The sequence below is a fragment of the Cygnus olor genome, chromosome 21 (genome assembly GCF_009769625.2).
Source record: "Cygnus olor isolate bCygOlo1 chromosome 21, bCygOlo1.pri.v2, whole genome shotgun sequence".
NCBI classification, from domain to species: Eukaryota; Metazoa; Chordata; class Aves; order Anseriformes; family Anatidae; genus Cygnus; species Cygnus olor.
Genome location: NC_049189.1, coordinates 92,563 through 120,371, shown reverse-complemented (window position 1 = coordinate 120,371; position 27,809 = coordinate 92,563). Strand labels below are relative to the sequence as shown.

Sequence of the window (27,809 nt, the reverse complement as noted above, 5' to 3'; positions counted from 1 at the left end):
CTTCCACCAAAATGTCAAAGGCATTTTCCTGAGGTGACAGTGCACACGTCATTATACAAAGCAAAGAAACAGCTCATCCTAAACAAAGGTACAAAACTGGGAATACATGTGTGAGGGAAGTAAATGTGAATTGCATTTTGAAAAATTGAGAATTGATTTTCAAAAAACGATTCTAAATTTTATCAAAGCTACTATTTTGTGCAAAATCTTTTAAGTTCTTATTTGTGCTAATAGACTTTCTTTCAAGTGCTTCAGTTTTAAATAACAGGGCAGCAAGACTCCAAATAAATTACTGAACAAACTCTGAATAGTAAATACAAGTTAACCTAGTATAAAAAATTGTTCTGAATTATTGGAAGAAATAACTATTCTTGATTTAAAGTGATGACTCATGAAGAATAAATTGCTAATAATGTTAGGGAAACATTTAAAGAAATAACTGCAAACTACCCACCTTCTGAGTTAAATAGTAAGGAAGAAATCTGATGCAAAAATTATTTCCCCTGTTTTAAAATACTTTATAACAAGTAAGCACAAGTTTTGTTATTCAACTATTGTGGTTGTTGGTAAAAAGAACAAACTTCAGAGAAGACGATTCATAATTTGTCAGTAGCATATGTACGAGAGACTTTTTCCTGGGATATAATCCATGATGTAACTATATGGCTTGCATTTAGATTGCATAAAGATAGGCATGCAGTCGAATGCTTATGTATTGACAGTGTAATTGCAGATGAGCTTATCATTATATAAATTATAATTATATAAGTAGTTTTATGTATAATAATTATATAAAAAATATATAAAATTAAATTAATCACTGACTTTTGCTAGAATTTTTAACCTAACATGTTGTTTCAGTGAATCCCTCAGAATACTTGCACATGTATACATGTCAGCTGGTGTGAGAGAAAAAATATTTGTAGTATTATTCACTTACTTGCTAGGGTCTAGCATATCACTTCGGGGTTTATGTTTGCTTTGATGTCACTGATGGTTTTAGCAGATCTTTGTCCTCAATAATACTTATGAAGTTAACTTCTAATTTCTCTTTGTAGCTAATTCTTCAGCTTCGTAACATGATTATTAGCTCTATTTTGCATATAGAAATAGCTGCCTTGTGATATCATATGTGCAATAACTTTTTCTGTCACTAACTTGCATTGTCTTATGTATACATTTTATTTTGAGTGTACTGAAAATAGCCTGTTGGGAGACTCAGTGGATCAATGGAAAAAAATAACATAACTTGGGCACTAGCTTTTGGACACTGAAGATTCTGCTGTTGCCCACGCTGTGCAAACTGTGATGTAACACATGCAGTGTATGGTCTGTAAGAACAGGTAGTGCTATACGGTCTACTTGGCTATGCACAGTAGTACTTCTGTGTTCTGATTTTCTCTTAAAGTTATTTAAGATCTGTTAGGTTCTGACCTAGGTTTTCTTGTTCTGTTACGGGCATAATTATGTGCATAACTCAATGCATACCTCTTCATAAATGAAGATGGGAGGGCTGCACACATTTCTGAAGATATTTTTATTTTGTTACAGAATTGGCAAATGGCCTAAAAATTTAGTCTGGTACAAGATTGCAGATCACAGCTGCTAAAACATTGCTCCTTTGTTAGTATAGTTTCTACCATTCTGGGGGGGGGGCGGAACTCTTGCTTTTGTTTTCTTTTCTTGTTGTTTTTGGTTTTGTGTATGTGTGGTGGGTTGTGTTTTTTATTGTTGTTGTTTTGTTTGTGTTTGTTTGTTTGTTTTTCCCTGTTGGGCTGGCACACTGTAGTCTGGGTATTTTCTCCAAGTGAAGCTTGATAAACTGGTCCCTAATTCCCCTGTCTTCTCGGTATTACAGAATTAGCAAGCTAAAGCTTCAGACTGTTTGACATGAAGGAAAGTAAGTCTGGCATGACTGGAACTTTGAAATATAGCACATCAATATCTTATGGGAATTGGATTCTGGATATAATGTAGCCACAAACAGAAGAGCAGAGACCAGATCTTGAAATGAGGTTTGTTCCACGAAAAATGTAATGGAACTGACTATATGGTTAAAGTTTATTTTTAAAACTGAAATGATGAGAGCAGACAGTCTAAGTAAGGAAAAAGAGGACATTTTCTGCAGAAAGGAGCTCTCTTTACCTTTCTTCCTGTCTGGTCAGTGCGCCACAAAAAACGGAGGACAAAGCAGTCTTGCTGAAAGGCATAGGCTGCAAGTCAGTGACTGTCCGTACTTACACTCCTATTTCATCAGACCAGGTGTAGACCAAGCTGGAGGCTTGGGCTTATTTTCTTTGGAGGTGCGTATCTGCTTCTGCAACACCGCAGCAACTGGAACACGTGAAGGTTTTCAGTTTGGATTTTCTTCAAAGGTTTGTTGTAAGGTGTTGTATTAACAGCTGAATCTTTAAAGACCTACCAGTCATCCAGAGTAGTCCAAAACAGTTCTGATCCTAGACACGGTGCACCAATCCTTTCTTTTCTGTTTTAGGAAGCGTAAAGGGAGAGAACAGTTACGAAAGAACTGGGATAGGTGAGTACGTTTACCTATTTTTTTTCTGAATTGGGCTAAATTAACTAAATTAAATTAACATGGCTGTATTCTTTAACAGATAGCCAGCGTGCCCCGACTAGTAACAGGTACCTAGTTCTTTCAGGCTATTCTTCACAGAAAAGAAACATTCTCTCTCTGCTCATGCTGGTTTTGTCCTTTGGTCGATTTAAGAGACTTGATAATGAAACTGCTTCCCCGGAAGGTGGCGCTGAGAAACCTTCAGAACAAACCTAGAGTGCCTCAAGAGCAGAACCCGGCACTTAGTCTACTTCAACAGTCAGTGGAGTGTAGGCTTAACATTTAGGTCTCTAATATAAATAATTTGAGGAAAAGTAACAGTGGGGTGATGTGATTTTTTTTGTTTGTTTTCTCTTCTGAAAAAGTTTATATTTTTCTTCTCTTCTTGCATTACATATACCTTTTTCAGCTAAAGATTTTTTTTTTTTTTGAGTGTGAAGATAGATTAAATAAGGTTAGAGATTTTTATTCTGGAGGAAGTCTCCATCCAATGTATTTCTTATTTTTTTGTTTTGTTTGTTTTTTTCCTTGAGTATCTTCACTAAGAGGAGTCAGCATCGTGCTGCTGGTGTTAAATCTACACTGGAAGTTCAGCCTACTAAATAGCACAACCACAATTATGTGGATTAAAGTACAGCAGACAGTTCAGGACAGTGTCTTCACTCTTGAATGACTCTTGCATGAAGAGTAGTATGATCTCCTCCACTTTCTTTTTTTACTTTGAACATCTTTTTCCTTCTCTTAAATGTCTTCAGTCTTGGTGCTTCTAGAAGTGGCCTGTTGAGAAGGCTTGGAAAGCCTGCCTCAATTATCTGTTTTAACTCTCTGAAATTACAGACAAAAGACCTCAAGCAGAATTTTGACCTTCACAGGGCTTTAACGTAGCAGCCCCTTTGCTAGTCTTTTCTTACATCTTGTTCCATTCTGTGTACTAGCTTGTTTTTTCTTCTCCCTTCCTGCTTGTGGTCTCAGTACGTTCTTGGCATTGTTCCTCTATCTCCAGTGCGCAGCCTTGTTTGTCTGTTTGCTATAGGTGGAAGTGTAGAGAGTGGGAAGAAAAAAAAAAAAAAAGCTTGTAAAAGGAGGATTCAGGAAGGTGTTTGCAGAGCTCTGTCCTTATCCAGCCTCCTGCACAGGACCACGGACAGGGAATGGAGGATGACACTGGTTGCCTGGAACAGCGCTACCTCATGCTGCTAGAGTCCTTGTGCCTGCATAGGCACCAGGTAATTATTTGTTCAATTTACGTTGTATAAACTATTAAAAATACATGTGACCAGTGATAGGACCCAAGGGAATGGCATGTAGCTGTGTCAGGGGAGGTTCAGGCAGGATGTTAGGAAGAGGTTCTTCGCTGTGAGGCTTGAGGCACTGGATCAGAATCCCCAGGAAAGTGGTCATGGTACTGAGCCTGCTGGAGTTCAAGAAGCATTTGGACAATCCTCTCAGACATAGAGTTTTAACAACTAGGTTGCCCTGTATGGAGCCAGGAGTTGTCCTCAATGATCCTTGCAGGTTCCTTCTGACTTGGGATATTCTATGATACCTCTCCCTTGCTCCCCTGCCCTTGTATTCTAGCTTGCTGAGAAAATTACATCCTCAGCAAATTGAACTATGGAGCTTAGTGTCATTTTCTGTTTCTCTCTACCCCTGAGTACTATAGGCTTATTCTCATCTTTGCATCCCTGCAGTTCTGATCTTGAGATCCTAAACTCTCTCTGGCTTCTGTGGGAAGCAGCAATAACCTAATGATTCTTTTCTTCGTAGTTTGGGTGGTGAGGTGGGCAGGTCAGGCTGTTCTTTTGCATTCTTTCTAGCTCAAAGAACTGCAGAAATTTAAAGCAATAAATTACAACAGATGGTGAAGCATAAGAGTTGTCTTCTACACTTCCCCACTTGGGACATTCATGCTTAGTTAATTGTATGATGATGTGCCTTGTTGCTTTCTTATTACAAAACAATTTATTAGAGACTTATTAAGATTTTGCTGCCTTTGAATATAGTGCCCTGCTTCATTATCTTAGGAGCAAGAGGATAAAGCCTGGAATTTACAGTGAAGGATGGGTTAGGATGGAACAAAAGCAATTTTGTCAGAGGTGTTTTTCTGCTTTTTTTTATTTTTTTAATCAGATTTTCTCATTTGTTGCACACATTCTTCCTGTTTTTACTACAGAGGCTTAGGATCACTGATCAGACTCATTTTTACAAAAATATAGTCGCTTTTGACTCTCCTGCAAGTGATATTAGAGGACAAATTTCAGTCAGTTCTGAAGAAGTTTAGTGCTTGGACAGAAGCCACTGACTAATTAAAGAGGTCTCTTAATAATCATTGGCATTTATCTGTCCTACTAAAAGGCAGTAAATGAATGGCTAACACAAGCTGACTTTAATTTTTTTACTTTGCTTTCCAAGTGCATAATCCTTTTAATCCTTTTTGTGTGTGTGTATGTTTGTTAATTAAATGGAATCTCTGCAGACTCAGTGATTCACATCTCAGGACAAATGTGTATGCTTAACAAGGGGAAAGTTGGCATAGGTCTCATCAGGCAACTTGAGGTTTAAAGCAGTTTTTTCAAGGTTATTGTGTAAATAAATGCACATTCCTTGGCAGTCAGCCACATAGACTCTTCTCTTCACTGTTTAAGAGAGAGATTCCAATTTATTAAATAATTTCTTCTGCAAGTAGTAACTGATTTTCTCCATAATGACTGACTGACTGACTTTCTGACTGGTCTTGACTTTAGTGGAAGTCCATTCCTGGGCATAGGGGTGATAAATAAGAGTATGGATTAACAAAGGTGAAGAAAGCAGTTACCAGAGCTTTGTCTTCTGATTTGGCAAGTGGAATGTTACTACAATGGAATTAGGTAATGGGAGCAAAATCCTGCAAGAACTCTCTTCTTTCCTGGAAGAATTCTCAAGAGAGATTACAGTATACGAGAATTCTGAAGGGCAGTTAGTATTTAGCCTCTTACTCTTATTCCTTTGCTACATATGCGTTTTTTTAGCGAGTAAGGCTTTTACCAAACAGCACCACCTAGTTCCTTCTGAGCAGAGTCTGGTGAACAGGTATGGAAATAGAAAGGGTTCACCTGTGTACAGAAGCATAGGTTTTCACATTTGGAAGAGCAGAGGATTATGATTTTATATCACAAGGAAAGGACGTATTTATACCTGGACAAGCTTGAGATGTGGGCCCACGTGAATCTACTGAGGTTCAACAAGTCCAAGTGCAAGGCATAATACCTGGATCAGGGCAATCCCAGACATGAGTACAGACTGGGTGAAGAACTCACTGAGAGCGGTCCTGCAGAGAAGGACTTGGGGTTCTGGTGGATGAAAAGCTTGACATGATCCAGCAGTGCATACTTGCAGCCCAGAAGGCCAACTGCATCTTGGGCTGCATCAACAGAGGAGTGGTCAGCAGAGGAGGGAAGTGATTGTCCCCCTCTGCTCTGCCCTTGTGAGGCTTCACTTGAAGTACTGCATCCAGGTCTAGGGCCCCCAGACAAGCAGGAGTTAAGCTCAGAAGGATCTAATCCATTGCTACCTGCCACCTACGGAAACAGAATACTGTGGGAGGCCTACAAAGCTTTCTTCATTTATTATTTGTTTCTGCCACGATACTAACATTTTATTTAAATGATCTCTTTCTGTGTCATTAGGCATCACTGGAAGAAGGTGCAGAAACAGTTATGTAGGGTAAGATAATTAGTACTTCCACAGCACAGTAAGTCCTTTGCATATTCAGTAATTCCCTGAGGCCTATTTAATCACTTTTGAAAAACACATAAATGTTGTATGTTCCAGCCTCATTGTTCCATGTGAGCAGAAGTATTTACAATCATAGTCTACACTGCTGATGAGTGCAGAAAGTTAGAAGATGTAATGACAAGAGAGTGGTTTACTTTCATGTCTGTAGGCTTCCTGAGTGGAGTGCCTGCTCAGGTTTCTAAATCCTTTAACTCTCCAGTTAGAGAGGAGAATATCAGCTTCCTTTCTTATTAGAACTGAAACTCATGTTCTGAGTTGAACCATCGAGCATTTTCTGTGGTTACACCTCTACTTCTATAAGATAATGCACTTACTGAGGTGTACCACAACAAGTCAAAAAGATTCCTTATTATGGCTGGCTATAATAATGACAATGTAAATCATCATCATCATCATAAAATCTCTGGCTTTCTGATGAGATTTTTAGCTTGATGAGACAACTGTGGTGTTGACTTGCAATGTTGCAGTTCTTTTGGAGTAAATAGTGTTTCTTCCTTTCATGTACCTGTTCACTGTATTTTCCATTCTAGTTTGAAAACAATGTATTATGCTTTAGATACTTAAATTCTGTTTTAGACGCTGATGTGTTTGTATACATAGATATATTTAGAATTCTTTTCTACTCTTTCAAAGCTGTTTTAAAATTTGTATACTGAGTAAAAGTAGTTGGTTTTTTTTTGGCATGCTTACAGCCTAGAGTAGTGTTCTCTTTCAGGTTAAATGGGTTATACTTTTTCTAAATGGAAACAATCAAAATATCAATACTGTGAATGTTTTTTTTAAAGATATAAACATTTCTCAAGTCTATAGTATTATAGATAAATGTAAATTGTCTTTTTCACCTCTCTGTCCACCAGCCTCTTTTTCCAGAATAGCATTTGTTCTAAACCTGTTGAAAACGCTTGTGTGCAGGGGAAAAGTGTACAAATGTAACCTAAGATTTGGTTTCATACTGACTTAAATTGGTAGATTGGACATTTTATTTGTTTTGAAATGACTTGTTTCAGTTTAGATTATGTAAACTGAGAATAGATTTAACAGGTTTAAGGTAAACTATACTAAATCATCCCTAAATTGAAGTAGGTGTGTTTGTATGGGGTTTTGCACTTGGTTCATCACATTTAAAAAATGATTTATTTTCTTAATGCAAACTGGCTAGACAAACAGGAGAAATCTGAACTGATTTCAATGGATGTTCAGCTGGTGTTTTTTTCCACTATAATAAAAATCCAGTTTGCTTCAGAGAATTGCGGGAATAATATGTTGCTTTCATTGGCAGGCATCCAGGATCTGGAAGGTGAATGGAAACATAATAGGTGATATCATAACTAGCTCTTGCCAAACTGAGGTTAGAGGGAATTTCCATTTTCTTTGTAGACTATATTAGAAGCTCTTATTTACAGTGAGGGCAATGACAATATCCAACAGCCTTGTTCATGCCAGTTCCAGGGATAGAAGGATGCTCAGATATCTGTTCATGACACTCAGCTAACAAAAAAAAAAACAACAAACACTCCCCACACACACACCCAAGAAAACAACTGTGGGATGAAGCACCTCCTTTGACAGAGTCTGAAGAAAGCACTGTATCAGGGAAGCCTTATTTGTAGCTGAGAAAAAAACTGAGGTAATGCTTATTGATAGAATAAGACTTTGTATAATTTTAATAGTGAAAACTTATCTCCAATTTTTGTGACCTGCTTAAAACGCAAGTGTTGTGGTGTGAGTTACTTGTTTAATAATTTTTCCTGTGTTACATCTGTTCAGAGTGGGCCATCTCTTTATGGAGAGTTTTAGGTGATTAGTCAGAATGACTGTCAAAGATAACGGTGCACTAGCTTTAATTTATGAAAAGACAAGTTGGAAAGTGTTTTCAAATAGTGAACAGCTTCATTTGGGGAGTACAATATACTTGTGTCCTTTATTCTTCAAACAGCATTGATTCTGTTTGGAAATGTTTTGAGTGTGACACCGTGCCAGATGTAGAGGAATTCTTCTATACATTGCACACGTTTTCTGGGAGATCTTATGCTACATCTATACTCACTAAACTGTAGGTCTTGTTCTTCGCTGTTGGAAGGAGATATGTAATTGGTGTACCTGAAGGAAGGCACATCGAAGCAGAAGGAGGTGCCTGAGGGAGCTCACAGTGGACAAGAGATACTTGATGCAATAGCAGAGTAAGTATAAAAGATCTGATAGAAAAACTGAAAAATAAGAACTCATGTTTATACTTTAAAAAATATGTTTATATGTTTGCGAGAAGCTATTACAGTTTCAGAGTCTTTTCCACCCAGAAGTACCAGGCACAGGAACACACAAGCATGCCTAGGTGTTGTTTACTTGTAGAATAAAGGGAGATGAGGGACAGAAAACCTTTTGCTATGAAGCTTTTGCTTTCCTGTACCACGCAACTCAAGATATCTGGCAACCAAGGTTTTAAGCACTGATGCCAGTAACTGTGTCAGGAAATGGTACTGCTTCTGGAAGCAATAAAAAAGCAGCAGGCTTCCCTGTTTAAACTTATCTTTAAAGAGGATCTGTCTCCTCTTTCCATGCTTTCAGAATTCTGATCTGACATCACCAAAGCCTACACACAGTCTGGCTAAAAGGACACTTTCTGACTTCCAAAAAAAACAAATGGAAATGCGAAAAGCTTACATCTGGCCTGTTACCTCATTCTCAGCCACCTGGGCTGCTTGAGAGTCATCATGGCATTCCCAGTTTCTTTTTGCTCACCACACAATAAATTAAAAAGACTGTTCAGAAAAGAAATATTTACAGAAAGCAGACAACAGCTACAGCTCAGAAGGACTGATCTGCATTATTTCTGTGTGAACTGGGAAGTTTATTCAGATATTAAAAAATCTGTATGTTTTAAGAAAATCTACATGTGGAGCCAAGATGCTCATGACCTATCAAAAACAGGTGTAAACCAGAGCTTTTTGGAATAAGAAGTACTTCTGTTTAACTCTGCAAAGTTTATGCTAAAAAGACAAGTTCCAAGTTTTAATGTTTTGCAGAGGTCAGAATGATAAAGAAACAGTTCATTACAGGATGTGAATGAATGAATGAACTACACAAACTAAGTTTCAGTTTGAGGCTGTTGACTAAATGTTTGGCTCAGGATCTGATGTATAGTTGGAGAAGAAAACATGGATTTTAATATTTTTTTTCCTGCTCCCCCCTTCAACCCCCAAGATTTGGAGGTATATAAAAATGTTGGAATATTCAAGAATTCCACAGGCAGAAGTGACCCCAAAATATTACTTAAGATTTGGACCTAACATTTTAGTCAAAAGAAGATAGTAGAAATGATTTATGTTCCACAAAGCACATGATTCTATGCCTGTAATTTGAATTTCTTACGGAAAGTTACAATTCACAGAACTTGACAAAAAGCTGCTAAACGTTCCATCTTAGTATGTACAGTGTTCCTGTTGCTCTGAACTGTAATATCTTGCTTAGCAGCAAAACAGATTAATTCACCTGTATTTTCAGTTCTGTGATAACCACATAAAATACAGCATTGCTGCCAAGGCATTCCAGTAGCATGCAAGCACTGTAGCCCTTCTGTGAAGTGCCCACCTTCTCTTTCCCATGATTTATTTTACTTTTGAAAATAACGTGTTTTGCTCTTCACTGTTAGGGCTTCTTGGCTGATACTTCAAATCATGTCTGCATTGTAGATGTAATTAAGTATTTCACAGAAAGAGTACAAACCTAATTTTATCATTAATTTACGCTTCTATGGTTTTAACTGACAAAAATTACAGGTAGAATTATTAACGTAATCCTTTGATTTAAAGGAAGATTGCACCTGGAATTTCATTCGGATTGTTTCTTTTCTTTCTGTGAATGACTGTTCCTTGAAATAGTCCAGCAGGCCAGTTCTAGTGTAAATGTGTCCCTTGTTTTCTGAAATTAATTTGTACTGATTTAGGTGTTTTTGTTTGTTTGTTTGGCCACAGGCTTTCTTTTGATTCGTGGAACTTTCATGTCACTCCTGAAGCTTCAGTATGGAAAAGCAAAACGAAGCTCTCTGGAAAAAGTGTTGAAATGAGCACCTCAAGTAGAGTAAGTAGATTTGCTTCCACTTCAGGTACAGAAGAGGAAAATAAGGGTTTCACAGTCTTCTGGGTATTTCAAAATGTATGGAGAATGCACTAGCAAAATGTAAAACTCCAACTAGTATATCTTTTTCCAAGCAAAAAACACCAGCTGTTCTGAGTTTTTACAGGATGTGTACATTAATTCTCATACCTAACATGTGGATTAGAAACTAATCACAAGCAGAACTATTTTATCCGGTTCTAAAATATCCTCCCCAGCTGTAAAGGCCACTCTTTGATTTATAAATATTGGTGGGTTTTCATATGTCCTATCTGTGTCTTTAAGTTTTTGTGAACTTGGCTTACTCGTCACTTATTTCTTATGAATAGAGATGAAAGGAGACTTGGACTAGGGACTCAAAACAAATAATTTATTTAAATATACTTAACTTTACAGTTCAGGGTTACTACACTTATTTCCTAACGTGTATAAGAAGTTACAAAAGAGGAAGTTTATCAAAATTAGTAAACATGGTTCAGTGAAAATAACCTGCTATCTTGATTTTGTGCTGAATGGAGAGATGGGCTGTTATTCTTCAAGCACAACAGCATCCTTCTCTAAGTTGGAATCACGTAGGAAAATCACCCTTTACCCGACAGGTTGGTGGGTTTTCATTCTATTTTTGAACAACATTTACTGATGAAATAAAATAAAATATTTGGTTTTGAAAAAGGTTAAAAATGATGTCATTGCCATGACTCAAACATTCATTTTCTTTTTTCTCTTTAAGACCAAAGTAACAGTAATTGATCAAAAAGACAGATACACTGATGTTAAAATCTTTCCAACCTCAGAGTTACAGAAATAGTACCAGAAATGTATCGCATTCTACATATACCTCATCTGCAATGTACATAATATATTTACATCACCTAAAAGATCAAAGCTGAATGATGTAGAACAGAAAGTGTTACAGTCCAGCTGCACAGTAATATCCCTTTCTAAGAGCAAGTCAACCACAGCTTTTCTCAGAGTTTCCGCTACCTCTTTTAAGGCAATCACCAGAATATAACAGCATACAAAAACTATTATAAAACACTTTACAGCTCTAGATTTTTATATCTTCCTCTCTCCTACATAAGGAGGCGTGTGGTGGTCAGGCCAGGTATCTGTTTCCACGTCTGATAGCAACTGAAAATCTGAAATGAGATCTATCTGTAGCTGCAAAAGGAACCCAACACTGTTGAGTTTGAGCCATGATATAGGAGGAGCTGCAGCTCTACACTCAAGACGACAGCTGAGCTGGTAACGGCAATACAGAGACCATGAGTGTCACATGTGGCTCTCCAATGTGCTACTGATCTCCTTTTTAGTGACAAATGCTTTCAGACTGCATGTACATTATGGTTCAGACATCATTTATAAGAGGAAGGAGAAAGCCATACTGCCTTCTCTTATCTCTTTTAAGCGCAGTACTACGTTTAGATCAAGCACTACTTCTTAGAAATATGATTCCTAGTGCTAGATAAAGAAAGTCAACAAACTAGATATTTTTATATATTTTAACTTTTTTAAGAATTAGGAAAGGTATGTTTTTTTCTTTCCTCGCTGGGCTATGTAGCACTCTGAAATTCACAGATTGTTTCCTCCCTATTTGTGTAAACAGGTTCTTGTTCTGTGTTCTAAAAAGAAACACAAATATGGTTGACCTGGACAGTCCAATTCCTAATTCTCCAAAAGATCTCTGAATTCTGTGGATTTGCCACAGTCCTGATATTCACCTTGTTCTTCTTCAGGAAAGCGGCAGCTGCAGGCATCTTCCTGAACTGATTGTTCAGGTGTAGTATGCACTAAAGAAAAAGAGCAAATGTTCACTTTCTGTTGTTTTTATTCTGCCATCCTATGTCACTCTTCCTCAAGTCACAACTGCAGGAAGTCAACAAGAATTATTTTTCCACATGATTCCATAATTTGGCATGAAATTATTCCTCAACAACACTATTTCTAATAAAACTAATTTATAATACTTTGTTTTCCCTAATGCAACAGTTGCTGCTTGTACTGTTTGCCACAAAGACGAAAGGAAGACTAACTTGGAATTGCTGTTTTTTTGTTTGTTTATTTTTGTCTGAGTAACATTCTCTCCTGTATTCAGAATTACCCTAGAAGATCAACCCCTTATCTGTTAGGAGAAATTTAAAAACAGAACAACAACAAAAACAACCTTGCTATTTTCTTCTAGTTGCTAGTTTGAAGGGTAACTATAGTATTAGCTTTTTTAGTAAAACAACTAGGTATGCAGGGCAGTGCAAAAGAGCGACATGTACATGCTTACTCAGACACAATTTAGAAGTCTCAAGATCATAGACTCATAGAACATCCTGAGTTGGAAGGGATCGACAAGACTCATCAAGTCCAACTCCTATCTCCACACAGGACCACCCATCCCCTCCTTTCCGAAGTTTTTTGCTTCCAGTTAATTTTAAGATAATACATACTTTTGCTAACAGCTCTGTCAGTGTCAGCTGCAAAGGACTGGGAGAAAAGTCCTGATTTGGAACGCTTATGAAACTGCAAGCAAACTTTCTTCTGGTAGCTTAACTTATGATTACAGTCACTTTCCATTATCCAAGGTAATATGGACTAGTATTATCCAAATAATTTGAAAGCTTAGGTAATACAGGTACTGTACAGTTCACTCTAAATGCAAAAAAAAAAGCTTTTGGTAGAGCCAAACTAGAGCTTGATAAACTGTTGGATGCAATTCATCTCATCTTTGTGTAGTAATCTTGTGCTTCCTCAGAGGGCTTTTTAGCTCTCAGAGGGCAGTGCTAGATTCAGGCTGGTTCTGCATCTCTTTAGCAGCACGTCCCATCTGCTACTACAGTGCAGACCTGACTCCAGCTTTGGGCGCAAATAAGACAGCCAGGCTCTTTTCAGTGATACCCACTGCCATGACAAGGGGCAATGGGCACAAAGTGGAATGCAAGAGGTTCCATCTAAACATCAGGAAGCACTTTGTTACTGTGCAGGTGATTGAGCACTGGCACAAGTTGCCCAGAGAGCTTGTGGAGTCTCCTCATTTGGAGATCTTCAAAAGCTGCCTGGAGATGGTCCTAGGCAACCTGCTCTGAGTATTTCTGAGCTGGACCAGCTGACCTTCAGAGGTCCCTTCCAACCTTAAAAATTCTGACTGATAACCCCACTTTTACTGAAGCCAAACTTCAGAGATACTGACTCCAGGCCACTGATAGTGTTTCTGAGCAGACAGAAATGGAAGGTGCTATTGCGGTGCATGCCAAGGTTGGTACTTGGAAGTGATAGAACTGACCTTTAAATTAGATCAGTAAAGCTCAAGTTAAGCTTTTCCACCTGCATGGATACTTCACTTCTACGGATATGCTTGCAGTTAGCCTGTAATACTGCTAAAACACCCACCGATAATTAAGAGTATTTTTGTAATAAAAATAACAAAATTAATTTTCCTTTCAGTTACTATTTCAAACTTCTAGAAGAAAAAAAAATTATCTGCAACTTTTAAAGAGACTTCAAAAACGTGGATTCCTGATTTCTGCCTAGTTTCAAAAAGATAAATGAAATTGAGGAGCGTATCTATCTTACTTTTCTTGAAGACAGCATGTAGTTTCTTTTTCTGCCAGATGCTGAAGCATACACACGAAGGTAGCAGAAATACTATGCACAACAGCCCAGCTACAGCAAGAGAAATTCTGATAATGTCCATCTGGATATTCTTCCCTAGGAAGCAAACAACATTCTTTAAGAAGTGCTACAGAGCAAAATTCTACTGCACTTGAATTAGTTGACTTCCTTGTCTCTATTTCAACATGGCTGCTTCTAGATTAGTCTTGAAAAATGGGTATGAGAAAGGACTCCTGCTTTAAACAGTAAGTGAAAAAGCTATAGTATGTTGGTCATAATTCCTCAGCTCCCTAAGCAATATTACACAGTGACTCACCTGGCACAGTGACAAAAAGTGGAATCCCAGGAGAAGTGGTAGATAGAATAGTGGCTAAAGTGGGATTATCTGAAGTATGTTTGCAAACCACATCTTTTGCTGCAGTTCCAGGCTCCACAACCTGGTTTGCTGAACACCTGAAAGACATTTAAAGGGAAAAAAAAAAAAAGGAAAAAAAAATCATGGAGAGAAGTCCAGTCAAGCTACAGCATTTATCTTTAGCTTACTTACTTTGTCCAGTTTTTACAGGAGCCATTTGGCTGATCATTAAACGTTCCATAGTGGCAAGTCTGGCAACCTTCAACAGACAAGGACAGGTATGTTTTTACAAGATGAGCATACAGAACAACACGTGAAACATTATTTTTAACAGCTTAGAGTAACTATGATCTACGTTCACAGAATTACTATTCTCTTTATCTTATTATGTCGCTCTAAGCATTCATGGCAAGTCCTTCCCTGTGCGCTATGTACTAGTACAGTACTTGGATACAGTTTCCTACATGCTGGCAACAAAATAAGTGTCATGCCAAGGGAACCAACTGGTGCATGATTTCAGTGGGCTTGTCTGCTACCACGCTCACTCCACGCAGCATGCAAACTGCTGAACAGCACCAGCAGCTTTTATCTTAGGATGTTCTTGCTGTAATTCTTTCAGAGATGTGCAAGAGGCCGTGCTGTGTAAGGTGCCGGGGATGCAAACGCATTAAGCTAGCAGGGAAGGCAATCTTACCACTCCCAGCGCTCTCCTCACCCACGCCACAGCTTCTGTCACACCGGGAGCAGCCGTCGCCACTGCATCGGTACCCCTCCTTGCAGGTACACTCGGCATCGCTTTTTGGTGAGCACGCTTTTAAATACCTGAATCTTCCTGGAAGGTGCAAACGAACCTGATGTTACACAAAAAAAACAAATACACAAAAACTAGTGCAGCAAAGGCCTGGGACCTTTACTCTTATAGAAATTAAAGCTGGTCAGTTCAGCGAGATGCATCATCTTACTTCACTGGTAACATCTCCGCTTACAACGACATGACAAATGTTGTCTTTCCTTTTTTTTTTTTTCCCCCCAATCCAGGCGGAGGTTAAACCTCGCCGTCCCGTCCGGACCCCACCGCCTCCCGGTACCTTCGCACTTGCGGCACAGGGTGCAGCCGCTGAGTCCCGCGGCGCTGGAGAAGGTGTCGGGCGGGCACTGCCGGCAGTCCGCGCCCCGCCCGCAGCCCGCGCTCACCACGAAGGTACCTGCAGGCCGAGACAGACAGACGCTGCAGCGGGGCCGCGCCCGGCACCCCGCGGCGCGGCCCGGCCCGGCCCTCGCCCTCACCCGCCGGGCAGTCGGCGCCGCAGGGCGCGGCGGCCGCGGGCCCCGGGCTCAGCGCCAGCGCCAGCAGCGCTGCCGGCAGAAGCGCCCGCGCGCGGCTGGCCCGCGGCGGCCGCGCTGCTGCGGCTCCCATGGGGTCGGTGCGCGGCGGCGCGGACGGCTGGAGTGCGCGCGGGGCGGCGGGCGCCGGCCCTTAGGGGCAGCCCCCGGCGGGCTCGGCTGCGTCAGCCCGGGGGCGGCGGGGAAACCCCGGGCGGCGGGGGTTTCCGGCCTGCCGGCGCGACCCCCGACTCTGCCGGGCAGCGCCCGCCGCCCCCCGCCGGGGCTTCCCGGTGAGTCCCGCGCGGAAACCCCGCGGTGGGCCCGGAGGTCCGGCCCGTCCTCGCCGCGAACCGGTCGCAGGGCACGTCCCGGCCCGAGGGATGCGGTAGGGACGGCCCTGGGAGGCAGAGGGGACGCATTGCAACCGAGCCCGGAAACGGCTCGAAACGGTCGCGGCGGAGAGAAGTCGGTGTGCCGAGCCAGCGCGCAAGCACGCGACAAAGCGCGAAGCACGCACGGCCCTGCGGGCGCCGCAGCCCGAGGGGAAGCGTCCCTCAGGCGCTCAGCGCCGCCCCGGGCGGGTCCGAGCCTGGTGCCGCAGCCCGGGCCGAGCGCCGCGGTGCCAGGGAAACCGGGCCCCAAAGAGGCCGTCGGGCGGCCCCGGGCGCGCCCCCGCCGGCGGGAGTGGAGGCACGAGGCCCGGCCACGCGGCCACGCCCCTGCGGCTCCCCGCGGCCGGTCCCCGCCTGCGTCGGCGCCGCGGCCGGTCCCGCGGCGGGAGCGCGGGGCTGGTCGCGCGTGCGAGGAGGCGGCGGGGGCGGGGCGCGGTGCCCAGCGCGCGCTCGTGCGCACGAAACCTTTCTCCAGCTCCGTGGGCAACGGGCAGAAGCTGCACGCGTGCCCGGGAGGGCTTCCAGCCGGGTCCTTCGCTGTGCATCACGCTTCCGGTTGGCTGACCCCTGCTTCTGTGCCAGGGCTTTCGCGGCCCCGTCACTGGAGAACCGGGGAATGAAGTGACTGCCGGCACCTGCCAGCTGGGTGAGGGACTGTGCTGGGTCTGGCTGGGATGGAGTTAACTTTCCCTGCAGCAGCCCATGCAGTGCTGTGCTCTGCACTCGTAGCTAGAACAGCCCTGGTGTCACCCCAGCGTTGTGTCTATTGCTGCACGCTGCTGGCACCGCATCGGGACGCCCTCCAAGCTCCCCAGAGCCACCAGGCTGCGGGTGGGCAAGTGATGGGGAGGGGACATCACCAGGGCAGCTGAGCTAAGCCGACCAAAGGGCTATTCCGTGCCACGTGGGGTCCCACTCAGCAATCAAAGGTGGGGAAGGGGAAGGGGGAGGGGGTCCTTATGAAGATGTCTGTCCTCCCAAACAACCGCTGTGCGTTTTGAGGCCCTGCTTCCCAGGACGTGTCTGAACATCGCTCGTTGATGGGAAGTAGAGAGTGACTGCTTTTCTTTCTCTGTGCTTCCGCGCGGCCTTTGCTTTTTTTTTCTTTTTTTTTTTTGAGGGCAGCCTGAGGGAAAACAGAAGCAGCTTGTTTTAAAGCCACGTAACTTGTGATTGTGCTGCTGTGAGTGGGTGATACGTGAGAAAAACGGTATTTCGTAAGTCGAAAAGGAGAGACGAGTAACCGCGGCAAGAGCAGGGGCAAAGCTTTCCGCGGGGCGGCGAGGCGCGGAGCCGCGCGGGGGGGGCGGGCGCGGGCCGAGCGCCGGGTCCTGCCCGAGGCGGGGCGGGGGCGGGGCCGTGCAGCGTCGACCGCGCTGCGGCTGAGGTGAGTCGGCGCTGCCGCCCTCGCGGGGCTCGGCGGGGCGCCGGGCCGGGCCGGGCCGGGCCGGGCCGGGCCGGAGGAGCCCCCCGGGGGTTGGCGGGCGGGGAGCCGGCTGCCGGCTGCCCTTCGCGGAGGGTGTGGGGTTCGCGAGGCCGATTAGAGAGGTGCCGGGAGGCCCGGAGGCCTGCCGGGATGTCTTGGAGCCTGGCGGCGGTCGCGGGCGGGGTGAGAAGGTCGCTTTCTTGTCCTCCTGGCTGAGCTAATGACCCGAAAATATCTCTTGCCTGTGGTAACTGCTGGTCAGGACATTGGAAAGTGATTTTTTTTTTTTGTTGTAGTCGTTTTTTTTTTTCTAGTCAGCCTTTCTAGAGTTTGTGATTCAGCCATCTGCCAAAAGCTACCATCTTGAGCAAATTGCACGTACTACGCAGGGGAATATATTTAGCGTAAAGATTTGGGGCAGCCTTTGCTCTTGCTGGCGCTGAGAAGCAAACAGACTTGTATTTGATGTGCGTAGATAGCCTGTTCAGTGAAATGGCTGCAATGTCTGCATAGCTTGGTTCTACCTTCTCAGAAAGCTTAAGGTTACACTAGTAGTATTTACGGCATGACAGGTATTCACATATGCACCCCCATATCGGAACAGTACTAAAACTGAGGAATCTGTCAGTATATCAGAATAAATGTCCAAGGATGGTAGGGAAAGGTTAGGGAAAAGAGTAAAGGTTTCAGGATCAGATGCCTGTTTGCATCTAAAGAGCCAATGAAAGAGAGGGATACAAACTACTTACCTAGAGTATTTTTCCCCATTTATAAGTAGATGCAGTATTTCTGCATTGTGGCTATTCAAGGTGTCTGATTCTAGTTAGTCAAATCTGTAAGAAAAATTGTCACAATAAGCATACACCATCCAGAAGAGCTCCTGCATCTCTCTGGGCTGTCCAGAAATCATTGCTGATGATGTGACTTCAGTGTACTTGCTCAGTTGGCCTTGTGTTGGACAGTACGTAAAACCTCACTAAAAGTGGGATTTGACACTCTGAATTTGGCTGCTGAGGCTGGTTCTCCATGCTGGAGAGCATTCTGCTGTATGCTATTGCATTCTAGAAATTGTCTTTCAAAAAGAGGCTAACTGTAAGGACAAAACCTGAAAATACATGCAGTTGAAGCAGGGTGAGGGGATAGTTTTCTTTGGTGAAGACAACTAAGTGTGGATCTCATTTTGAGAAGAACTTCCAGGTACTCCATGTGCATTTCTGGGTGGAAATTCCTTACATAAGAAAAAAAATCTGTCTCATAGAGTTAATGATCTGTGAAATGCCTTCTTTCACATCATAGATGCTTTCAAAGACTTCTGTCAGACCAGTATAAGTTAATGTGTGTTTTTACATGATGTAGTTAAAGTTACTTTAACTTAACCTTCCAGTGGAAATTTGGTCACTCACCTCAATGTGAATTTAGGAGCTAAAAAAAAATTTCTTAAGCCTAGTTTTTTCCATTTGCTAAATTCTGTGGTCTGCTTCCCCATCACACATGTGCACACATTTCTCCCCCACAAAATTGTGAAATACCCAGAAAATCTATTGCTCAGGGTTTGCAGGGGCACTGATAGAGTCATTGTAAGTCACAGGAAACTTCATAAAGTGTGCTGTGCGGAAACTAAATACCAGACATGAGGTCAAAGCTCATACAAGCTCTTTTTGTAAATGTTGACCTGGGTAGGAGTCAGTAGTCTGGGTATGAGTGAGGGTGTGCAAATTGAAAATAACCCTGCCACCCACCTTGAGCCCTTCTCTCTGGCAGACTGAATTCATGTAAAGTCTTGATCAGGCCAAGTTGTTTCTTGTTCTGGTGCCGATGGCCTGTGTCTCCCAGTGCACAAATGGTTTAGTCCCTTAGTATTGCAATTATTTATAAAAAGCTCTTTGGTTAAATAAGACTGCTTTGAATATCAGTTAAAGCTAGTGAACAGTTTTGACATCGCTTAAATGGAAGGTAATGTAAAAAATGCAAATTACTTGCTGCTAAACTTTACCGTTAGGAAGGATTTGTACTAAGGGATTTGCTTTTTAACCATATCACTCTCTGTGTCTCTGCCTGTCTTCACCCCAACCCCCTTAGCCTCTTTTTTCACTGACTTCTCACTCAACAGCAGCCCCTTAAGACATGGCCTCAAAAAGAGCATTGGTAATTCTGGCAAAAGGGGCAGAGGAAATGGAAACTGTAATCCCCACTGATGTTATGAGAAGAGCTGGGGTGAGTATGCAGACAATGAAAAATCTTTTAATGAGTGCATGGTGAAGTGAAAATCTTTGCCACAAATTAATGTTCATTGCTGGGAGTTTAAGGTGTAGTCTGTTGCATACGGTGAAAGTTTATCTGTGCCTTCTTACTGGTTAGAAATATTTGTGTTGTGCTCCGAATAAGCATACATAACAAGTTACGTTTGTGCTAAAGAAACCTTTAAAATATGAGCCTGAGGTTAAAAGTGAACTAGAGCAGATGTTTCAAGTAAATCTTACCCTATCAAAAACCATATCTACTCCCATGAATAGCAGTAGGGTGTTTTTTTGTTTTGTTTTGTTTTTATTGTAGGCATCTGACCAGCTCAGTATTCATCAAGCTCATGACATTACATAATTCTCCTTGAGCTTTTAAAATTGTGTTATTAACTTGAATTCTGCCTAGTGGAATGTTCTTTGTTAACTTTTGCATCTGTAGTTGTACACAATATAGTTTAAGTGTTGCTCTGTTTTTGCCAGCTTTTAATATTGCTTGGCTCATTTTATGTACCATTTCAAAACTAATAGCTAAGAAAAATGTCCTAAATTCTTGAATTGTAATGATATATATATTCTTCTGTTAGATCAAGGTGACGGTTGCAGGCCTAACAGGAAAAGATCCAGTGCAGTGCAGTCGAGATGTCTTCATTTGTCCTGATGCCAGTCTAGAAGATGCCAGAAAAGAGGTTGGTCATCACCTCAATTTGGTATAATGATCAATAAGGCTTTTCTTACAGTTTCAGGAATGAATTCTTAAAGCTTATACATTACCTTTAGAGATATGTTGCGTGTTACCTTTGCTCTGTGCCGTAGTGACTCACAGAACTGCCCAACCTGCAGTGCAATTGTCCCTTCAGTGTTGTTCTACTTCACAGCATGCCAAGATCAGATTTCATAATTCTGAACAGGTATTTTTTTTTGTGCAGTGTCAAACATAGAGCTTTATTTTTCACGTTCGTCAGCATGCCAGAATACCATGATTTGGAACAACAAAAAACTTCTGATGGAAAGCTAAGCAACGGTTTAGTAGGTTCAGCAAAAACACTTGTCCTCGCAGTGCATGAGCTGCAGTTTGCTTGCTGAAGCTCTTAAATTCACTAGGCTTAGAAGTTTGTTCTGTGACAGACTTCATCAATAACAGGCTGCTCCTGGAACAGGAAATAATATGTTGTTCCATAATTGGATCTACCTCTGTGCTCTTAAAGTGTCGTTCAGTGGAAAAAAAGGCAGATCCCTTTGCCTCTCACTTGACTCAGCTGTAGTGTCCTTAAAACAATGGGACAAATATACCAGCCTCTGTTCAACAGAATAGTTTTATCTTTTGTTTGTTTAGGGGCCTTACGATGTCATTGTCCTGCCTGGAGGCAACCTCGGTGCTCAAAACTTGTCAGAGGTAAAGTTCTGGTATTTTACAGGTTCATCAGCATTCTCATGGGTAGTAGGTGGTCTGCACTTGTTTACTAGTTCTTCAAGTTCAGTACGATATCTGAAAATTCTCTTCTGAGTAAATGAGTAAGAGGTAAGTAATTGTTAATCTTACGCCTTCTTGCATATATACTCTATAAATTCTTGGATTTGAGTGCCTAGTTAAGCTGAGCGAAAATGGAAGACTACTCAATATTGTGCGAAGGTCTTTCTTTATAATCTTACGAAGGTGAAACAATTGCAAATGAAGACTTAGTTCCATGAAGCTTGAAACAGGCCAAACCCAGAGGACTCTTTGTTCCTTTACTCAAGAAGTCTCTCTCTGGTGCAAAACTGTTGTGGTATTTATACCATGTGGAAGGCAGGCAGACAAACGAGTGAATCTGTCAAATAGCACTTGGATAATATCACACAGTTTGTAAGCCCTGGAATGTGAGACAAATATCTGTTATAAATCTTTTTAAGAATGATGCAAACTGTCTGGAGGTAGCTTGTGAATGATCTGTCCTATTTGTCTCATGAAGTTCTTGAACAGTGACTTCCTGTGGCCATAGAATAGCCTGCTTTTATGTAGGTTGAGGATTTCCTTGTAGTTCCTTCTGATTTCCTTGCAAATTCTTTGTGGGGCAAGTATTTATTGGTTTCAGTTTTTCTTCCTCCCCTTAATGTTTTCATTGCCGTCTGTCCTGAGGTAGGATGGAGAGTTGTCAGCTGTTTCTCTCTGTAAATCTTGCTCACAAATTTGCAATGGAAAATATTTCAACCATGCTTCATATAATCAACCCAAATCAATGACTTCTTGTATCTTTGTACAGTCTTCTGCTGTTAAAGATGTTTTGAAGGATCAGGAAAGCAGAAAAGGCCTGATAGCTGCTATATGCGCAGGTTAGTCAATAAAACATCTTGCTTTGTAAAATATTTGGATATTGAAACTTGGATATACTTGAAGGGGCATACGGACAGTTACCCTGGCTTAGGAATCTTTATTCCTGTAACTTAGTAGCAGGAATTTGTACTATATGCAAACACAAATTTGAACATTTGAATTTTGTGCAAACTTAGCAGGAGGAGGTTTATGGAATATTGTGAATAATTAACCTGCAAGTTCTGCAGTTCTGCTTGGTACCCGGTTCTTTCCAATCAGTTAGGTTAGTGTCTTAAAAATAAAAAAAAAAAAAATTAAAGTTCTATTTTTTTTTCAAAATACTTGCTTATTCTGGTGATCCTTCTGTAAGGACACAGTGCTGGCAGAACATCATTACAATAAATTTGTCTCGAACCTCCTCTTCTGCCCTTCAGCTTCAGAAGGAAGGCTGTAAATATAGAATTACAGACTCACTCTTCCTCAGCTGAGTGGAAGCAGAAGATGGAATCACTCTGTGGAGAGGGTTGTCTGTTTACATATTCTGCACAGCCAGATATCTCGTTAATTTCTTCATGAAATTTGTATGTATAAGAAAAAAAGGATGAACAATAACTGCCAATATTCCCAAGTGTTGTGGTTTACCCTGGCAGGTGGCTAAGCACCACACAACTGTTGATTACTTTCCCCCTGCCCAGTGGGATGGGGGAGAGAATCGTGGGGGGAAAAATGATAAAAAAAAAAAAAAAAAAAAAAAAAGTGGGTTGAGATAAAGACAGTTTAATAGGACAGAAAACGAAGGGAAAATAATGATTAAAAAATATACAAATCAAGTGGTGCACAATGCAATTGCCTACTTGCTGCTGACTTTTGCCCAGCCAGACCCTGAGCAGTGGCAGACCCCCTACACCCCCCAGCCAACTTCGCCCCCTCCCTCCTCCCCTCCCCCCCCCCCCATCAACTCCCCCGTTTTTATTGTTCACTGTGAGGTCATATGGTGTGGAATATCCAACTGTCCGGTTGGGGTCATCTGTCCCCTCCCAGCTTCTTTTGCATTCTCCTGGCCTCCTTACTGGCAGAACAGCCATGAGAAGCTGAAAGGTCATTGACTTAGTGTAAGCGCTGCCCTGCAACAACTAAATCATCAGTGTGTTATCAACATTATTCTCACCCTAAAAGCACCAGCTACTAAGAAGAAAATTAAATATCCCAGCCAAAACCAGAACAGCAATTGAACTGAGAGATTGGCCTAGGTATGTGTAGGCAAGTATAAGGAGAGTGATGATGAGTGTATAAAATACAGTCTAACAGAGCGTATTTATGGAATATTTTTCAACTCTTTTGGGAGTCTGGTATATAGCTGTTGTTCTGTTTTGGTTTTGGTTTTGTTCCGCAGTTGGGCAATATGCATACAGAGTTGTGAATATTCTTGAATTTGGCAGTGGTAGTCTTCTACTCTTCTATCCATATTTGTTTCAGAACAATTACAAATTCTCAGTTGCCCAGTAAAGGCTTTTAGCTTGTAAACAGGAGAGTTCATTTATCTTGGGTATAATGCTTCTCAGAGCTGATTTCTAGCTGAACACAAGATAATTTCCTGGACTATATCTGAAATGAATCAAATGTGCAGAAATGAAACTTGCATCAGGCAAATCCTATATTCAGTTTCTTATGGAATTCCCCTAAGGATTTTCTGTTGGGTGACCTAATAAGACTTTACACAAATTCCTTCCTCAATTCAGGCCAAGGAGGAAGTGAAGAAAAGAAAAGAGACTGTTAAAACCCAAAACTTAGCTGTTAGCCCATCATCTGTACAAAATACCGCTTGGCATACAATTCCAACATGTAACGGCCTTTTCAAGTCAAATTTTATCTGTTAGGTCTCTAAAGTCAAGACTCAACATTGTAGTAAGATAAATGTACCTAGTTAATGTTCAGATTACAATATAGACTCTTCATTACTTAACTTCAAGCAGTTTTAAATAAAAAGTGCAGTGACCGTTGTTCTTGATTCTTTCATAAGGCAACACAGTCACTGGTAGGACAGGTGCTTAAACTGAGTGTTCTCTAAACTTTCTCTGTTCTTCATATGCTTCTCTGTACAAGACATTTTGTATAATAGAATGGGAGAGAGTATACAGCTATGTTCTTTTTGAGGCTTTTTGCTTCAGAGGTAAAGTCAGCATCAATTTTATAAGTAGTCTTCCCACAGTGAGACTTGGGCCTTTGAGGGCCTAGTGCCTGAATGTATGTTCTTAAGTGTTTGTAGAAGAAAAGTTCCTCACAGATGCAACTCTGTGTCCATACAGGTCCTACTGCCCTTCTGGCACATGGGATAGGGTTTGGAAGCAAAGTCACAACGCACCCTTTGGCCAAAGACAAAATGATGAATGGAGGTACGTAATTAATTTTATAGGTTTCTCTCTAAACCCTTCTCAGAAATTATTTTCTTCATTTAAAGAAAGACAAATAACATTTGTATCTTATTTTGTATCTCTGAATTTCCTAGTTCTTTCATACACATAATCAAAATTCGACTGAATATGCTAAGACTGTATCTCCAAGTCAGTTTAACCTGAAAATACAAGGCTATATTTACATTCCCAAAATACGCTGCTGCAGTCATGCTGGGAGCGTTTTTTTCCTTGTCCTCTTGAAGGCAGAGCTACCTCTTGCCATTTGGGTTCTTTGCCTCAACAGTCCCAACAGCAAACACTGGGAGCACCTTTACTGTTTTCCCATGGGTAGTGCTTTGACGCTATGAGCAGCTGGTGGGCCCATCTTTCTTTCTCATACCTAAAGAAGACGCTGGTAAAGCACTATTAAGAAGTCATTCTGTGAGCATTAACAAATCTGGAAGTGCGCAGGAGATGGCAAGATTCCTCCAGCATGCGTTTGGAAAACAGAAAGTTGTGAACAGATGTACAAATGCAGTCTGACTTCCAAAAATAACCCCATGGGAGCCAAGAGGCACAGCGAGCGCTTCTCAATGAGCTTGTGTGCTCACATGCCATGTGAATAAGCTGGCAGCTCCCAAGGGGCCATTTTCCTCTCTGAGGACCACGTGCAGCGATGGGTTGCTTGGTTCTGGAGGAACAGGGATGCAGCACCCAGAGTGGGCTTGGCCCGCACAGGTGTTTGAGATGCATACTGTAGAGCGTGAAGATGTCATCAGAGGCGAACACTGCTCAGTTGCCACAGCCTGTGGGCAGTGCCCTGTGGCAGACAGCTCTGTGGCGTCAGTGGCACTGCGCTGGAGACTGATTCTCTTTCTATTCTGTCACCACCACCACCCCCAGCTCACTACTGCTACTCCGAGAGCCGCGTGGAGAAAGATGGGAACATCCTCACCAGCCGTGGCCCTGGTACCAGCTTTGAGTTTGGGTTGGCCATTGTTGAAACACTGATGGGGAAGGAAGTGGCCGAACAGGTGAAGGCACCCCTAATATTGAAAGAGTGAAGAGTTGGTGTGGGACAGGGATTAGAACAATTTCAGAAGGAGAGTCTTATCCTTTGTAGAATAACAAAAAGATGCACTGTTGTAAATCCCATTTAATTGTGGTTGAAATTAGCAGCAGTACTCACCTATATTGGGACGTCTTGCAAACTAATGGTCTTTATTCCTGGATCCTGTTAGCAAAAAGCTTTATCACTAAAAAGAAGCCAGCTTTTAATAATCTTATCTCTTGGATGGCATTTAAAAAATCACATGGACAAATTTTTAGTGATAAATAAAAATGAAGCAACTCTGCTTGTGTGGTGTTTCTTTGTGTGTTTTCTCCCATCCCAGACCTGTGGCACCTTTTTACCACCATGGCTAGCAATGTACTGTTCAAAGCAATTTCTATCTAGTATTTCACGTGGTTCTTTTGAAGTATGAGCCAAAATTCATTGTTAAATTGTAACCTAGAATTTGTTGAAAACACTATTTAGTTTGCATTGTATAAATAAGGCCAATAGGTAATCTTCATTCTAATGCAGCATGTAACTGAAGTATAAGTGGGAATGTTCTCTTATTAAGCACCCTAGAGTTCCTGTAGCTAGGAGCTTGCCCATGCCATTGATACCATTTGATTTTGTTTTCTAAATTATATGATTGCGGATTCATCAAGCTATTTAGGCAGCTAATCATCAACATAAAGTAGGAAGTTTTGGACTTAGCAGTTTACCACCAGAAGCAGTGCTTGTTTCTGCTTATTGGAAATTAGAATTTGCTTCAAGCCTGGCTTAAGTGAGCATATGCTGGTTTAGAGGAGTTGTTGGATAGCTCTGTAGAGGAAGTAGTAGAGACATATTTCCATGAGAATTAAGAATTTGGGAATGATTTTTGTCTATGTTACCTTTCTTGTACCAAATAACTATGTTCTGGTGTTTTCTGACTGACAGCAGTAATGCTTAACAGCACCTCAGTGGACTCTGAATTTGCCACAGCATCTGAAGACTCGGTTCTGCATACATCTGAAGTGTAGTCTGAACTTTAGAAAATGACTGCATAGGTTCTTTTATGATTGGTAATTTTAAGGGAAAACAAGTACAAGTTGCTTCTCATTTACTGCATTTTGATAATGGGATACATAGGTACTTTTGCATGCTTAGAATCAAGCAGTGTCTCTATAGTGTTAGTATTTACTGGGAGAACTCCTTTAGCTATATGCTCTTCCTCCAGTTTGTTCAGAAAAGCTTTCATGTGTCTCTAGCTTTGAAATATGCTCGAGATAAGCAAAAATTGCAATCTGTTTAAGACAGGACAGGCTTGTTCATTAAATCTACATGTCTAACTGGTATTGCCATGCAAATGTAAACCGAATTATGGAGAGATTCTTCTGGAACCTGGAATAATCATTTGTTTTGTAAATGGGCATGATTCAGAATACAGGAAAAGCTGTGCATTTCTGGATTGTAGTACTTTATAACAGTAGAAGGAAAATATTTCTATGCTTGTATTGCATTTAGGCTTCCAGAAATCTTTTATTATCAAGCATTTATTATTTTATTATTGTGCCCACTGGTGACAGGACAAGAGTCAGCGGGCACAAACTGAAGCACAGGAAGTTCCGTCTGAATATGAGAGGGCACTTCTTTACTGTGAGGGTGACAGAGCACCGGAACAGGTTGCCCAGGTAGGTCATGGAGTCTCCTTCTCTGGAGATACTTAAAACCTGCCTGGATGCCATCCTGCGCAATGTACTCTAGGTGATCCTGCTTGTCAGGGGTGTTGGACTAGATGATCTTCAGAGGTCCCTTCTAACCTTGGCCATTCTATTTTTTACAAAGAGACCAGGAATTTGATTATACACTTTTAATTTTTATTCTGTTCTAAGACAGAGAGAGTCTACTTAACAGAAATTTGAGCGTGGCCAGCAGGTCATTGGAGGTGATCCTCCCCCTCTACTCTGCCCTGGTCAAGCCTCACCTGGAGTACTGTGTCCAGTTCTGGGCTCCCCGGTACAAAAAAGACAGAGATCTCCTGGAAAGAGTCTAGCGGAGGGCCCCAAAGATGGTACGGGGCCTGGAGCATCTTGCCTATGAAGAAAGGCTGAGAGACCTGGGTCTGTTCAGCCTTGAGAAAAGAAGAATGAGAGAGGATCTCAGTAATATTTACAAGTACCTGAAGTGTGGGAGACAGAGGGATTTGGCCAATCTCTTTTCAGTGGTTTGGGTTTGGTTTGGTTTGGTTTTTCCTTTCACAGGGGACTACAGAGCATTAAAACCCCTAAAATA

At 41.8% G+C, this 27,809-nt stretch overlaps 2 protein-coding genes across 7 annotated transcripts; one reads left to right on the top strand and one right to left on the bottom strand.

The window, feature by feature from the left end:
* Positions 1 to 10,818: 10,818 nt before the first annotated feature.
* TNFRSF9 (TNF receptor superfamily member 9) lies at positions 10,819 to 16,031 on the bottom strand. The gene is made up of 7 exons (XM_040533712.1): positions 15,705 to 16,031; positions 15,506 to 15,622; positions 15,112 to 15,249; positions 14,610 to 14,676; positions 14,379 to 14,515; positions 14,024 to 14,158; positions 10,819 to 12,252 (listed from the first exon to the last, which is right to left on the bottom strand). The coding sequence occupies exons 1-7, from the start codon at positions 15,832 to 15,834 to the stop codon at positions 12,128 to 12,130; spliced, it is 849 nt and encodes a 282-aa protein (XP_040389646.1). The 5' UTR covers positions 15,835 to 16,031; the 3' UTR covers positions 10,819 to 12,127.
* Positions 16,032 to 16,545: 514 nt separating this feature from the next.
* PARK7 (Parkinsonism associated deglycase) lies at positions 16,546 to 25,839 on the top strand. 6 transcript variants are annotated; one of them, XM_040533718.1, is made up of 7 exons: positions 16,546 to 16,781; positions 19,672 to 19,775; positions 20,386 to 20,487; positions 21,135 to 21,194; positions 22,042 to 22,111; positions 24,398 to 24,484; positions 25,388 to 25,839. In XM_040533718.1, exons 2-7 carry the CDS (start codon positions 19,686 to 19,688, stop codon positions 25,546 to 25,548), a joined length of 570 nt encoding a protein of 189 aa, XP_040389652.1. In that variant the 5' UTR covers positions 16,546 to 16,781; positions 19,672 to 19,685; the 3' UTR covers positions 25,549 to 25,839. The 6 variants fall into 6 exon arrangements, with proteins under 6 accessions (XP_040389652.1, XP_040389647.1, XP_040389651.1 ...); XM_040533713.1 differs by having other exon boundaries at positions 16,548 to 16,781; positions 19,641 to 19,775; XM_040533717.1 differs by lacking the exon at positions 16,546 to 16,781 and adding an exon at positions 17,400 to 17,522.
* Positions 25,840 to 27,809: the final 1,970 nt, after the last annotated feature.